This window comes from Liolophura sinensis, chromosome 10 (assembly GCF_032854445.1).
Source record: "Liolophura sinensis isolate JHLJ2023 chromosome 10, CUHK_Ljap_v2, whole genome shotgun sequence".
Taxonomy (NCBI): domain Eukaryota; kingdom Metazoa; phylum Mollusca; class Polyplacophora; order Chitonida; family Chitonidae; genus Liolophura; species Liolophura sinensis.
In genome coordinates this window covers 29,194,295-29,209,554 of record NC_088304.1, presented here as the reverse complement: position 1 = coordinate 29,209,554, position 15,260 = coordinate 29,194,295, and the positions used below count along the sequence as shown (strand labels likewise).

General features: G+C 39.0%; 1 protein-coding gene across 1 annotated transcript; it reads left to right on the top strand.

Moving 5' to 3' along the window:
* Positions 1 to 1,471: 1,471 nt before the first annotated feature.
* On the top strand, positions 1,472 to 13,746 carry LOC135477083 (protein unc-93 homolog A-like). Its single transcript, XM_064757236.1, has 4 exons — positions 1,472 to 1,927; positions 1,959 to 2,648; positions 11,647 to 11,914; positions 12,178 to 13,746. The coding sequence occupies exons 1-4, from the start codon at positions 1,676 to 1,678 to the stop codon at positions 12,408 to 12,410; spliced, it is 1,443 nt and encodes a 480-aa protein (XP_064613306.1). The 5' UTR covers positions 1,472 to 1,675; the 3' UTR covers positions 12,411 to 13,746.
* Positions 13,747 to 15,260: the final 1,514 nt, after the last annotated feature.

Sequence of the window (15,260 nt, the reverse complement as noted above, 5' to 3'; positions counted from 1 at the left end):
TTTGCATTGTTGCAATATTTATGTGATATTGGGCAGCTGTAGCAGCTTCATAAAGCCTTGCACTACACTTGTATATGGACACACGAAGTCTGTGACGTTAAATATCTTAGTGGCCGTTATCAGTTGGCTAATTAAAGGGGACCAGTTATTACTTGTAATAAACATCTCTTTATTTTGAGAAAATATTCCCGTAATTTCGAGAAGAAATCTTTGTAATTTTTATCCGAATTTTTCTCCATCTTGACATTAATGGGCATCCGTAGTAAGTTCAGGTGTTCCATTAAGGAGTCACTGTCACAAGAGGCAAATTTCTATTTTCAAGATATCACGCTGTATGCTGGATAGCTGTTTCCAGTGCGAATGATCGAGATTTCGCCGCTGCAAGTCAAACAGATCTACGTAACCATGTTAAACCATTATGACCCTCGGCAGTTCAGCAAAATCCGTGTATTTTATTCATCTTTTTGACATCTGAGACTTTACATGGGTTAGCAGACAGTTTGAAGTCGAAAATTTCGAAAAACAAATATTAAAAAATTTTGACCTGGAGTTGAATTTTAGGTTGTCGCCGAAGACTGTCATACTGTGCCAAAGACATAAATAACGATGTGCTTTTGCTTATTCCAACTATGACACGTTACGCACATGCGTGCTGAGGCACCATTCGAAACAGCTATCTAGCTTATTGGTGTCGAAATTTCATGGCATTTCATTGGGTGGGTTAGATCGCTATCAGCTGTTTGTCAGTCGAGTTAAAAAATTCAACCCCTACCAGGAATTTGATTGATTTTTGGACTTGTCTCAGGGTTCGAGGATTGTCAAGTTCGGAGCCTTTTGGGCTCTAAGAAATTTAGGGACATTGCTTGAGGCCAAACATGTAAATAAATAAGAAAATGAATTGTGGAGCATTACGTGTTACAACGCTTTAAAGGACTCAGCAAGCACGTGTCTAGCCGAGATTTCAAACTAAAAGTTGCGTAAATAAATATGTTACGTAATTTCATAATAAATATAAAGGTGGCTTTTGGTGTGAGGTTTTGTGACTTTTTCCTTGGTACGTCGTCACTAATAACACGATGAACTTAAAGATACCAGTGTGACAAACGTGTAGAGATTTTATCTCTCAAACAAAATCAGAGTATACAGTGGTGTGTGTGGTGACTGCAGGCATGATATCAGCGATGGGAGTAGCTTCGCACAGGGCATGATCCCAGGAATATACTTCTCAGGACGAAGACCTGTTCAAATGTACTACGATAAGTGTGTGGTTTGGGTAGCGAGGTGGGGGAGAGGTCAGATGACAGAGGAGTGTGAGAATACTTAAATTGTCTTTCTGGTTGTCCATGCGCTTGATCTGCAATGTCCGGTTTAATCCTGTTTAGTCTAGTTTTAAAATGGCTGATGAACGCGAGAATAAAACTTTCGTACATAAGCTTAACGGTCAACATTTGATCACAGATTGGCTATTTGATCAGGACCACGGATGAACGACTGAGGACAGACTTGGATTTAGCTAAGCAGGCTTTGTCAAATATCATTTCACAAAGTTGCTAGCATTTTTCAGTTAATGATCAATTTTGGTCTGAGTTTTTATGAGCATTTAGTTCCAATTTTATGTCTCTGACTGTGATCAATATTAGCCTTTTACAAACTCAGACTCAAATCTTTCCACGTCATGCCGGCTAACGCCACCATGTGTTACGCACACCCGGGTGGTTATGGTGAACAAAACTCTTTATTAAGACATAAAGACGCACCATCAGTAAACTCAACAAAGATAGACATCTGCGAATCAAGCCATAGAGAAGTAACGCCAGGGAAATGTATCCTTAACTCAGTTGCTATGGCGTTGGTTTACTTCTTAGCGTTTTCAGGATTCGCGGCTTTGCGGAATTTAGAGTCCAGCATAGATCGACTGGCAGAGATTTCTTGAGCGTACTTGGCATTTTTGCCGTGATAGGTGCTTATATGTCACCGTTGGTAGTTTACATCATAGGCGAAAAGGGATCGGTGGTGGGGATGTGGACGTTTATGGCGTTGCTGGTGGCAGCAAACTTTTACCCGGTCAGTTATACGCTGTTTCCGGAGCTGCTCTGTTTGGTTTCATGGCTGGTCCAGGCTGGACTGCTCAGTTGTCATATACCACCAACACCGCTATAAAGTACGCACAACTCAAAGCCAAGGACGAAGAACACATGGTCGAAGTTTCCAACGGGATTTTCTATCTGGGTTACTCCAGCGCTCAAGTGGTGGGAAACCTGATCTCATCACTGATCCTTGAAAACAACAATTCTAACGTCAAACACAATTTATCACAACAATCTCAGTGTGGCGTAAATTTTTGCCCTGTCGTCAACCCGGTAGCACCCTCACCAGAGGCCAGTGTTCCTGAAAACACCCTTCACGGCCTGTTCGGCATTTTTTTAGCGGGGCCTGTTTTGGCGCTCTTGGTGTCCGGTCTACTCTTGGATCCTGTTCGTCAGTTCTTCGTGGTAAACCACGGCGATGGATCACGTGGCTGCGGGAGATGGCGGGACGAGCTGATGGCGCCGCTGAAACTGTTCAAGGATGTCCGGATGGTTCTTCTGGTGCCAGCCATACTCTATTCAGGCATAGAGCAAATCTTGATGTTCGCCAGCTTCAATGAGGTAAAGTTTAATACTTCATTTTTTTCACTATTTTAAGTTTTACCTCAGTCCTTACCAAATTGTTGCATGTTTTTTTTTTCAACTTTTCTTCCTGATTTTGTGCTATTGTTGTACATGTATAACGTAACTAAGATAAGCTCTGATTCTTTTAAAGAACAAAATGTCTTTATCTGTGTGATATTATGTTAATGAAAGCTTTATCTTCCAGGACAGGCTGTGGGAACAGTAACCAAAGTAGGTGAAATTGTTCAACTTCTTAAGAACTTTTTACACCTTATTCCTGAGTCCCTTTCAACGTCTTAACTGTTGCTGCCTTACATGTAGCCTACCTAAAGTCTACATCATATAAATTCTCCTGTTTTGGCGAGCAGAATTTAGTTTAATTGCATATATAGCTTCTCTAGTTTTCTTATTTTCTTTGTCAGTTTAGGTCTAAATCTGTTAAAAAATATTTGTCATTTGTCAGTCTTTAGATAGGATAAGTTTTGTTTGACAACTCTCTTCGTTCGCGATGTCTTCTTATGCCTTGTTCTACTCTTGTAGTGACATCGCCCAGTGATGACGTCATCACCATCAACGGGCAGCCTATTTCATGTTACTATGGACGGCACGTGCTCATGAATCGTGTGCTATAATCAAAATATCAGAATTCAGAGAGCTTTACTGTAGGGAAACAGGCCCAAGCATGTCGACATCGAGTGCGCATGCCCGGTAGACGTAGTGTTGCAGGTATCAGCTATTCGCCATACATTTATGCTAGTATATTAGAAAGCGCTGATTTCCTTTACGATCTGTTTAATCTGCTCCTGATTGCTCCTAATCAATGATGGCCGTGTGGGTTAAGTGTCTGAAGTGGCCGGGCATTATACAACGCGCATGTAGGGTAAACAGAGCAAAAAGCATCACGAAGTGGAGACTGTAATTGTGCGCTATATACTACTTCAGCATAGATAAGAATGCGACAACGTGGCGCCACCTGGCTTTTTTTGTAGCACACTTACTGGCTGGTCATCATTGGTCAGGAAGCACGTGTTTGCACGATGTAGTTGTAGGACTGATGGGTACTGATGGGTCCGAGCTCAAAACTCACAAACAAAATGTCACCGAAAAATGTTTGACAAAAGATTCATATGGCTTTCGTCATTGGAATACTGCCCAGCGCAGATGAGGCAAGAATACTACGCAGCAGATGAAAACGATGGAGTGTTACTTCTCGTAATGCATTCAGGCCCCGTATTTATCAAGCGGCTTAAGACTTCAAGCATATAAATTACAAGTCCTTATAAAGCCATACACCGAACAGGAAAGAACTCAAATTGTGGGTAGTACATGTACATTGCTCTGCAGTAAGGAATGTGTGTACAAAATCTAAACATTCTGGAGGGAAATATTTTAGTTGTACTTGTATTTGAATTTTGACTTAAGTCTAAAGATAAATACGGGGCCAGAGCTGTAGTTGTGCATCCATAAATCGGGCCACTGGTGTGACAGTATTATGGAACAATTGTACAAACATCAAAACACATCACAACACCCACAGGGAACAGAAACTGGACATATAAACACAGATAACCAATTGTTTTTTTAATTCGATACTCATAGCGAACTTTGGGGCAATGGTGTGATAGTCACTTCTCACTATATACTAGATACTGGTCGACTGGTCTTAAAGAGTGGACCCCACTCGCTGGTTGCCATACGACTTGAAGATTGAACGGCATTGTGGTAACGACCTCAGTCCAGCATCAGTTGAGTTGCTTCGTTATTTTGCGTAGAAGAACTCTTGGGACCCAACGCAACAGTTGGGTTCAGTTCATTTGAGTCGAGCCTTAAGCTCCCGTGTATGCCAAGCTTTAGCTGCTCTGTTTGCCTGTCTGTACGTCGCCATTCAGTTTATATTGTCTATTCAATCAGCGAGTGGCTTGACATACTCCTTACAGAGCATGTGTCGTTCTCTACCTTTCGTTTTACATCACTGCTACTAACAGACAAGCTTGACCTTTGGAGCGTGTGCAATGCACATATGCTTGTTTAGGCTTAGCCTCATCACGTGTATCCTCCCGCGGAACTATTTCATCAGCATTCGTCAGTGAAATTGTTTTAGGTTTTGGTCCACTCATGCTGTACATACTCTAGATAAAGACAATGCATGTGTATAAAGTATTGTTAGAGACAAAGATTGAGGCGGATTTTCAGTGTTTTCTGACATCACTTCCTGCCTCATCATCGTGACCCCAGTGACCTCGGCGTTGTGGGAAATTTATAATTGGTGGCAGTGATGTAAAGCGAAAAGCAGAGAGCGACGCATGCGCTATAAGGAGCATGCCTTTCGCTTTACATCACTGCCTCCAAATGCAGATTTTGTACAACGCCGAGGTCATTGGCGTCACTGTGATAAGGCAGGGACCTAGAAATCTAGAAAATGTTCAACAGGATCTCTAATCAACACTAAGAACAATTTTATTGGTGAATGCTGATTACACAGTTCCACGGGATGATACACGTGATTAGGCTAAATCTAAACAAGCCCACGTACGCCTCACATGCTCCAAAGGTCAAGCTTGTCTAGTGGTGGCAGTGATGTAAGGCGAAAGGCAGAGAGCGACACATGCGCTAATATGATTCGCGTATGTTCGTAATAATAATTATCAGAAGCCTGGGACATGATCTTACTTTGAACTCATCCCTTTCATTCTGGTCGTCATGGCAGTGCTTTGTGGTAATACATCCCTCTGAAGTCTTATCTACGCCCACAGCGTGGACCACTCACGTTTCGTAGACAATGAGACGCCTTTCAACTGGTATTACCACAGGAGCGTTTCTTTGATCCGCGTTATTAACAACGTCGTTTATAGAATGTTTGTGAAATAATCATTTAAGCCAACAGGTGTTTGCAACCAGAGACAAACAGCGTTTGGAGATTTTCTCACACGAGAAGGGTTGATCTCAAATCTTTTGAGGGGATTAGAGGCTATTGCCACCGAGAGAAACATTAAACATACCTACATATGAAACAAGGAGCTAGTTTATGAAAGGCTAATCAGTTAATTCCAATGTTTATGCATTGCTGGAAATCTATATTCTAAGCCCCAATATACTAACCTTTGCTCGCTGTGCTTTATTATTTCAACGCACGTCATAGTATGAACAAACTTCCTGAAAATGACGCCTTGTGCGGTCATTACCAGTGAATTGAATTGCTGTTAAAGGAGAAGAAAACATAAAATGATCACAAAATCAGATGATAGAGCATCAAAACTTATTGTAAATATGATCTTTAATATTTTTTTTTTTGATTTTTGTTTTCAAGAGAAAAGGGTGTTTTGAAAATATTTTTGTATGGTGGGTAATTAGGACCAACTTTTGGTATTTATCATTGTTGCGTAATAATGTTATAAATAAGGATGTGATGCTTGTTTAATAAATTTATTCCAATGCGGTCGCTGTTAGTTCAAGTCCAGCTCATGCTGGCTTTCTCTCTGGCCATATGTGGGAAGGTCTGCCAACAACCTGCGGATGGTCGTGGGTTTCCCCCGGGCTCTGCCCGGTCTCTTCCCACCTTTATGCTGGCCGCCGTGGTATAAGTGAAATATTCTTGAGTACGGCGAAAAACACCAATCAAATAAATAAATAAATAATAAATTTATTTGAATGTAAATTTGTTGTTTATATCTAAACATATGCATTTAACCTAAATTATGATAATATTTATGAACATATTAAAATATAAACATGATCCAAATTGAGGTTTAATACATTTGTTAGCTGAAAAGAACAAATTCTAGTGCAAGTATTTATTAAACCTGTGTTACATCCTCATTTATGACATTATTAAACAAAGACTATAAATCCCAAAAATGGTCCCAAATACCCACCAACCAAACATTATTTTCAAGTGTCTTTTTATCCTTAAGGAAAAATCGGAAAAACATATTAAAGACCACATTTAGGAATAACTTTTCGCACTCTTTCATCTGAACTTTATGTCACTTTAATGTTTTCTCCACCTTTAAAGCAAGGATTGCTACATCTATCGACCGTTTGTCTCACTGTGGACAGTTTCTTAATAATCCACCCAACACTCAGTTTCGTTTAAATGATCTTAGGGGCTGCAATAAACAATGATCATTCAATCATTTATGAACTGTTTATTTATTTGATTGGCAGTCTACGCCGTACTCAAGAACATTTCATTTATACAACGGCGGCCAGCATAATGATGGGAGGGTGAGGGGAACACAAGACCATCCGCAGGTTGCTGACAGACCTTCTCACCTGCGACCGAAGAGGAGGCCAGCATGAGAATCATGAATTATGAGCTGACTCTTTGATTAAATGCTTAAAGGAAAAGACCTCTGAAAATCGACGTGGGCATGACTAAATAGACAACTTAAGACTATACATAAATATACTCTCATTTATCTTGTTAGAATTTTGTGCGAAGAGTTAAAGGCGTACAAACATTTGAATTCTAAGATGGACTTTATGGAACATACCATCAGGGTTTAGGAACTCTGACGTCACAGGAAGTTTCTTCAACTCTAATCGCGACATTGTATGCTGGAATAACTCTTTTTACCCACGAGTAAAAAGTTGTTGGGATAATGTTTCCAAAAATTCCTGCCTTCTGGTGATCATCAGGAAAAAGGGTGATTCGACGTCAGAGTTCCTAGATGCAGTCAATGATATGAAAGGTGATATGACGTCAGAGTTCCTAGATGCCGTCAGTAATATCAAAGATAATATGACGTCAGAGTTCCTAGATGCCGTCAGTATGGCCCACCACATTATTCAAAAACGCTTCAAAAATCTGAAAAAAAAATAATAAACGAAAGTATTTTTACGCATAGTTTTCAGTTGTCTGAATTATGAACCTTACATCGTATTTTAGCTTTCTTAAATAGAAACCATAGCATCTCTTATATCATACTATTTTAATTTCATGATAGACGTCACCTCAGTGATGATGATGGGCAAGAGGTAAAAACATCCCGCAGGCAATTCTAATTGCTAAAAAAATGTTCTCCTTCTTTATTACCAATGCATCTCTCCATGCATTACCAATGCATCTCTCCACATTTGAACAAAGATACAGATTGTAACTCTGCTTCGGAATGCCAGATTGTCTTGTATGTAGATTTGAATTTTCTACATTTCATTGGTTCGTGCCTTAAAGTGTATGTCATTGCTATGACAACCGTCAGGTTAATGTGTCGACCGAAAACAAACAAAGAAACAAAAAAACCGGGAGAATGACTAAAACTGGATTCGAACCGCCCGCCACACTGTTCGACGGTTAATGGTCTAGGATGGAGACAAACGCCATGACTCGTTGGGGCAGCGGTAAGTTCCTGTGGTTCTCTGAGAAGAAAATTTAAAAAGGCACCCGTTATTTCGTGAGGTGATTACACAAGATTCAATGATTACACATGCAATTATAACGAACAAAGTTTTCTCGAAGCTTGTACAAAGAATCTGACGGTTATGATGAATGTTTTCATTATACTTTACCACTTTCTCATGATGTTGAAATCAACAAACAGCTCTTAGAATTATCTTTCATTTGACATTTATTTCTTTTTTTTTCTTCAACTGGCAGAGGTTGCGTTTTTTGGTGAAAAAAAAAAACAAACAACAACACAGTAACCTGACTGATTGCACAATGTTAAAGCGTGTAAAAAGGTTATACCTAAACTGCTGCTAGCCCACTATCGAACTTTACTCCTTGCTAGCAGCAATATGAGGAGTAGAAATATCAGCTTCCCATCTTAGGTCTGCCTGGCGACTACAACAGGTTAAGAAGAGGTGATTGATAAAACAAAAACATTTCACTGATAACTGAAAAACAGAAGCGCGCACAATCAAATACGATAGATCTGTTATGATGAACTAGTTTTTGTTAGGGACATTGAACGAGGCGGTGGGATACCCGGAGCTGATTAAACAAACCTTGTAGGTCAAATCTGTGACGTTACATGACCCAATTAAATTGACCAATAAGAGGCATTCTACAGTGCACAGGCACTGAGAAACTTGAGATTGGCGCGACTTAAATCCTGTTTATACTGTGACGAACTGGCTTTATTCATATGCGCGCATTTGAAAGTTAGGTTTGAGAGCACGCCTTGAACATGCCGAGATAACAACAGTGCGAGTTTTAGGAAGGTCATGTTTGTCTGAACAATAATTCATTTTGCCACTAGCGTGGTCGTTACTTGCCACCAAGATGAAAGTTATTTTATCTGTTCTTATCTGAAACCTGCGGATGGTCGTGGGTTTCCCCGGATCTGACGGGTTTCCTCACACCAGAATGCTGACCGACGTTGTAAAAGTGAAATAGTCTTGAGCACGGCGTAAAACATCATTCAAATAATAAAAAAAAATGAATTACAGCCAGCGCTATGCACCAAGAAAACGGACCATCTAAGTTACATGTACATGGAAGAGCCACATTTTGCCACGCACACGTACCCATTAACCTCCGTGCATCAGGTAAATACACTGCTTATTCGAACACGCACTTCAACTGCAGGGATAGCCTGCAGTCCAGCATTAATTTCACCTAATCGAAGACATTTTCTAGTAAATCACAGAAGGAAAGTTCACCTGGCAAATTTCTTAACAGGAGACTTCAATTAAAGTTTTATTTAGTTTCAAGTTTACGTGCAGCTGTAATCAACAGCCCTTAAATCTGCAAGTCCAAAATCCTCTCGGACTGATGTTTCACTGGTGGTTCAAATCTTGATAGGCACATTATGTTAGTACTTTACGTGACTTTTGTTGCCCCAAAGTTTTGGGCGGTTCCCGCTTGACAAATTTCGTTTTAAAGTGTGCCTATCAGATCAAGTGTCAGTTAGTACTCATAAAAAAGAACACACAGGACTGTAGCCTTAATAGACTAAACTACAATTTGACAGCTACCAAATGGCAGAAAAGAGCCTCCAAAGTTAAAACATCCGCCTCGAAGTCAGGAGAACTGAGATCAAACCTGGGTCGGGTTTATACCAGGACCGTATTGACGAGGAAACCTTTTAGAACGCTGACCACAGTTAACACTTCGTACTTTGTACAATGGGTGAGACAACTGTGAAACTTAGTTATCTACAGGTTATCTAGCTGACCCATGGACAGTGGTCAGTGTACCAATCCCTCGAATTATTTCGAACTGAACTGAACTGAACCGAAGTGAACGGGGTGAAGAACTTGTAACTTTGTCATCCATTGACCCAGACTGTAGGTCAGAAAGCATTCCACATGCTAACATAAATACTGACATTATTTACATAAACTCTAGACAGATGCCCTTCTTGTATATTGGCATGTCTTGTCATTCCACTCAAAACTAACTAGATGTTGTTGAAGGTGGGCCGACACCAAAAACGGCTGATATCAAAAATACTTCTCTAAAACGCTGTTCCATAATGTTTTACAACACTTTAGTAAATAGTTAGTAAATAGGAAAAGGGTATTTGTCATTTACGATCTATTGGACTATGCCACAGTACATACTGATCATTTTTATCAGCTCGATTGAGTAGTCCAAAAGTATCTTAGATTAACATACATTTACATTTTAATAAAGGCCACCCTCAGTGGCCCATTCGTCTAAAGTATTGCTACCACTTGGATTATTAATTTATTCATTTGATTAGTGTTTTACGCCGTACTCAGGAATATTTCACTTATACGACGGCGGCCAGCATTATTATGGGAGGACACCAGGAAGATTCACAACCACCCACAACTATCTGCAGGTTGCTGGAAGACCTGCCCATGGATCAAAAAGGCAGCATGTCATCAGAGACCGGACGTGAACTCAGTGACCACATGACCACTTACACGTTGACCAGTTAAATATTGCAGCTTCGAGGTACTGCTGATTCTGTTGTGTCATGCTGTTTGTCAGGTGCAGCGAGGAAACGGCGCTGGTTTACCACACACCACACACTCAAGTTTCTGGTTGCTATCACACAGGCAACAAAAATACTGTTAACGTTGAAGACCAATCATACAGATATATATAAGATGGCTTGCAAATTCACAAATCAAAACTGCCCATATAGGATCGTGTGAGGGGAATGTTGACGTTATAACCTGGGAAATAGTTTTGCTAAAATCATCAGAACGGATGCGTCGAAACACACATTCGTATACCGGTCGTCAACCAAAAGGACCCCGTCATAAAAGCTGATTAGAACATAGAGAGAATCCAAATTTGACATGCAAGAAAGATCACTTATGATATAGACCTGTATAGAATATAATATGAAGTAACAGACATTAATTACTGGATATATAGGCCTGCAAATATTGAATTAAAAGTTTCCCCTACGTCATTTTTAATGGGAGTGTACCCAGATAGGAAAACAAATCTGAGTGGCATTCTCATTAATGGATATGATTGTGCAAGTTCTAGTCACAGTATTATCATAGAATGTTTTATAATAACAGTATTACCATAGAAAACTTTAGTTACTTTATTGTTATAAAAGGTTTTATTAACAGTATTAGGTTGTTCTCAGAGAGTTTTAGTGACAGTATTAGACTGTTCACAGAGAGTTTTATTAACTGTATTAGGCTATTTACACACATTGATATTAACAGTAATAAGCTGTTCATAGACAGTTTTGCTGACAGTATTAGGCTGTTCATAGACAGTTTTAGTGACAGTATTAGGCTGTTCACAGACAGTTTTAGTGACAGTATCATGCTGTTCACAGACAGCTTTAGTGATGGTATTCGGCTGGTCACAGACAGAATTAGTCACAGTATTTTCGTTATTACAATATTATGTTAGTTGTTCTGAATGCCGGGCTTTGACTTCGATGGTTAGAAACCCGAAGTTTTTTTCCATCGCTATAATCTGTTTTATACCACGAAAGGACAATTTCAAACAACGATAATACTGAGTGATCTTCGCAGCATTTTCTTTTAGCAAATCCAGTATTGCAAATATTTATTAAGTGTGCCAACTTGTTCTTTTTTCTTTTGACACCAGGCTTTCGTCAGCTGTGCTATCGGCGTTGATTACGTCGGCTTCATAATGATCTGCTGGGGAGTGGCCAGCGCCGGAAGCAGTTTTCTCTCTGGAATTCTGGCGCGTTGCTTTGGACGCTGCTTCCTCTGTGTATCATCTCTTGTCATGGGACTGGGTCTTCAGATGTACTTCTTATTCTGGAGGCTGACCGGGAGCAGAGTTATTGTCTATTTTGCTGTCAGTGCAACGTGGGGGGTCGCTGATGGACTATTACAAACGCAGCTCAGTTGTAAGTAATTTTAATTACAAATACATACATGTACATCCGGTTACATTACCCGATTTTCTCGCTTCCCTTTGATGTTTTTGCTTTTATCTTTCTTTTGCTTCGTCTGGTTTTACTTTCTTCCGAAAACAATAATGTGGTCCATTTCAATTCCTCATTAGTGAATTTCCATTGAAAAGTGATTTGTTTGAAGTCTTCTTGTTTTAGTTAGCGGCGGGTAAAATTTAAAACACATACGAAATTTCTTTGTCTTTTTTTTCTTGCAGCTCTTCTGGGACTCGTTTTCAAAGAAAATCACAATCCAGCCTTTGCTAATTTCCGGATGTTGTCTTACTTTGGATATGCTGTCACTTACGCGGCCACTGCTGTCATGTGTCAGGCCACAGAGATTTACATCACTTCCGGAATCATCTGCCTTTCCATAGTCTCGTACATTTTTCTAGAAATATTTCTTCGGCGAAGAGGAGAAAGCAGACTCTTGCTGTATCAATCTCTGTAAAAAGTGATTTCTTTTCTCTTTTTCTATACAGATCATCGTTTTGAAACTGCCTGATTTATTTGGTGTTAAAACACAAAAAAAAAAAAAAAAAAATTACTATTTCACACTGATTTTCAAAGAAACTGTGTTGTCATATGTTGATGCTTGTGAGAAAGAATAGCTTGTTTCTTTTTCGTAAATTACTGACTGAGGTGCTGGTGTCTTATTGTCATACATAGAGTAAATGGATGCCTCTTTTATTTGTCTAAATGCTATAAGCGTTCTTGTGGAGTGGATAATTCAAAATTTACTTTTATCTATGTCACTTAACTGGGCATTCGAGGTTTTGAGTTCTTTACGGTACGATTCATTATTGTTTCATAAAAGACATTAAAAATAACACATTTCTTTGTACACTCAAAAAATTATTCTGTTAATGTTAACAAAGAGTTTGTTGCCTGAGTGTTGCTAAAATGTATCCTGTTATTGTAACACAATATTATGTCATATTCAACATGATAACCTGTTAGTCTAAAAGAATCTTTACGTTGAATTAACAGAATATGTGTGTGATATTCAACAGAACAATCTGCCACAATAAGAGAATACTTTCTAGCATCTGTTAAAATTAAGACATTAATGTTTTTGAGTATATATGTACCGGTCATGTACATTTCAGGTGGGCAAGGCTTCTGCTTAGAGCCGCGTTTACATGGGACGATTTTGTCATATGTATGTATATATGTACCGGTCATATATATTTGAGGTGGACAAGGCGTCTTGCTTAGAGCCGCGGGGCGATTTTATCATATGCATGGATATAGACTCATCGAATGCAAATACTATATTTCATGTATTTCATGGCTAATATTTGTGTGAAATAAAGTTTGTCCTATTTTCATTAGACTAGACGTAAGTGGGAAGGTCTGCCAGCAACCTGCGGATGGTCGTGGGTTTCCCCCCGGGCTGTGCCCGGTTTCCACCCACCATAATGCTGGCCGCCGTCGTATAAGTGAAATATTCTTGAGTACGGCGTAAAACACCAATCAAATAAATAAATAAATAAATTAGACTAGACGAATTCGAGATGTCTCGTATGAACTACAGCCAGTCCTTTCGCCTGACGTGTACTTTACCATTGGTGAATGCAACTAAAATGTTATTGTATCAGTGATGACTTCTCTCCCTTTTGTGATTAAAATGTTTGAGTTCTATATCTTGATTTTCACTTTTTCCCACCTAAATTATATTCGCTAATCAATTAGTGTGGAATCGTGGTCAATGTGGGGGTGTCAGTAGCTCTCGGTTCCTCAACGCATTGCTCGAGGATTAGTTTTTAGGCGATTGATTCTTTGATTGACTGATGAATTAATTGAATCATTCAATCATTCATTTGTTGTTTGCTTGACTGATTCGTTGTTTGGCTGATTAATTGATTTGTTCATTCATTTATTTCTTCTTAACTTGATCAGTTGCTTAACTGATTAATTAATTATTTCATTAAATCATTCGTTTTTGATTGATAGATTAGTTGCTTGGTTGATTTGTTCATTCAATTATTCGTTCTTTGCTTGATAGATACGTTGCTTGGTTGATTGATTGATAGATTAGTTGCTTGATTGGTTTGTTCATTCAATCATTCGTTCTTTGTTTGATAGATTAGTTGCTTGCTGGTTTGATTGATTGATTGATAGATTAGTTGCTTGGTTGATTGATTGATTAATGGCTTACAGATTGATTGGTCTCTGGAGACCCGCTGCTCTTTCGTATTGCTCGGTGTTTAGTTCTTAGTCGACAGACTGATGAATCGATCAGTTGACTGTTTGGATCACCAACTGTTTGACAAAAATGAGCATATTTCTTTATCAAAACTGCGAAATCCTGTCTCGCAGCACTTAAACCAATTTTCAGTTTTGTCTTCAAAATTATTTGGAACTTCAAAAGAAAAATATTGACGTTCATTTTGGTGAATTAGAAAGGAACGGTTTATCGCAAGCTGTCAGCTACCAGCTACATTGTCAACAAATAAACGGCGAAATGGAGACATTTATTTTTCCTCAAATATAATCCATCTGTTTCTGGAAATAATATACCATGGAGCACAACCGTTGGTATTTATATTTGGCGTGGGTTTGGGGAAAGCAAGAAATGAAACATCCGAGGGCAATATCGTAGTTATCAAGTAAAACATGAGAAGTGTACTGAATGCAGGCGTTAACAGGTTGCCTTTTGTTTCATGTATACAGGTTGCCTTTTGTTTCATGTATACAGGTTGCCTTTTGTTTCATGTATAAGAATGGATTATCATAATATAGCTTTATTCCACATTTCCAGTACTACAACCTCAGCAAGACAAGAAAAACTAATATAGTGTATAATCAATGATCAATCGTAGGCGCCCGAAGAAACACTGAACAAAGTTGAGACAGATAAAGTTAGATTTAAATACAAGCTTACTTACATGTATACGAAGAATAGTATACCTTGAAGACGAGGCAATGATTAATGAAGAAATAAAATAACCCTCCATTAAATTATTTGGGATTATACTATATACTTGTAGATGAAAGAGAAAAGGAAAAAAAGAACTTCTCAAATTTCTGCATCGTTTTATTCCAACAACAATTCCGGACTTTCGTTCTCAACAGGGGCTCTGAGATTCTGATGAGAGAGAAGTCCGAAAGTGCAGCTGGAATACAATGATGCAGAAATTTGAGAAGGTTTCCTTTGTTTTTTTCTTATACCTATCCTCCACATCACAACAGGCCATTTAATTTTCCTTTATCTGGAAAAGGAAACAACGTCCCCCCCCCCCCCGAATTAAAGCTTTACAAAATGTTTGCATAGCTTGACAAAGAGTTGAGGTCAGAC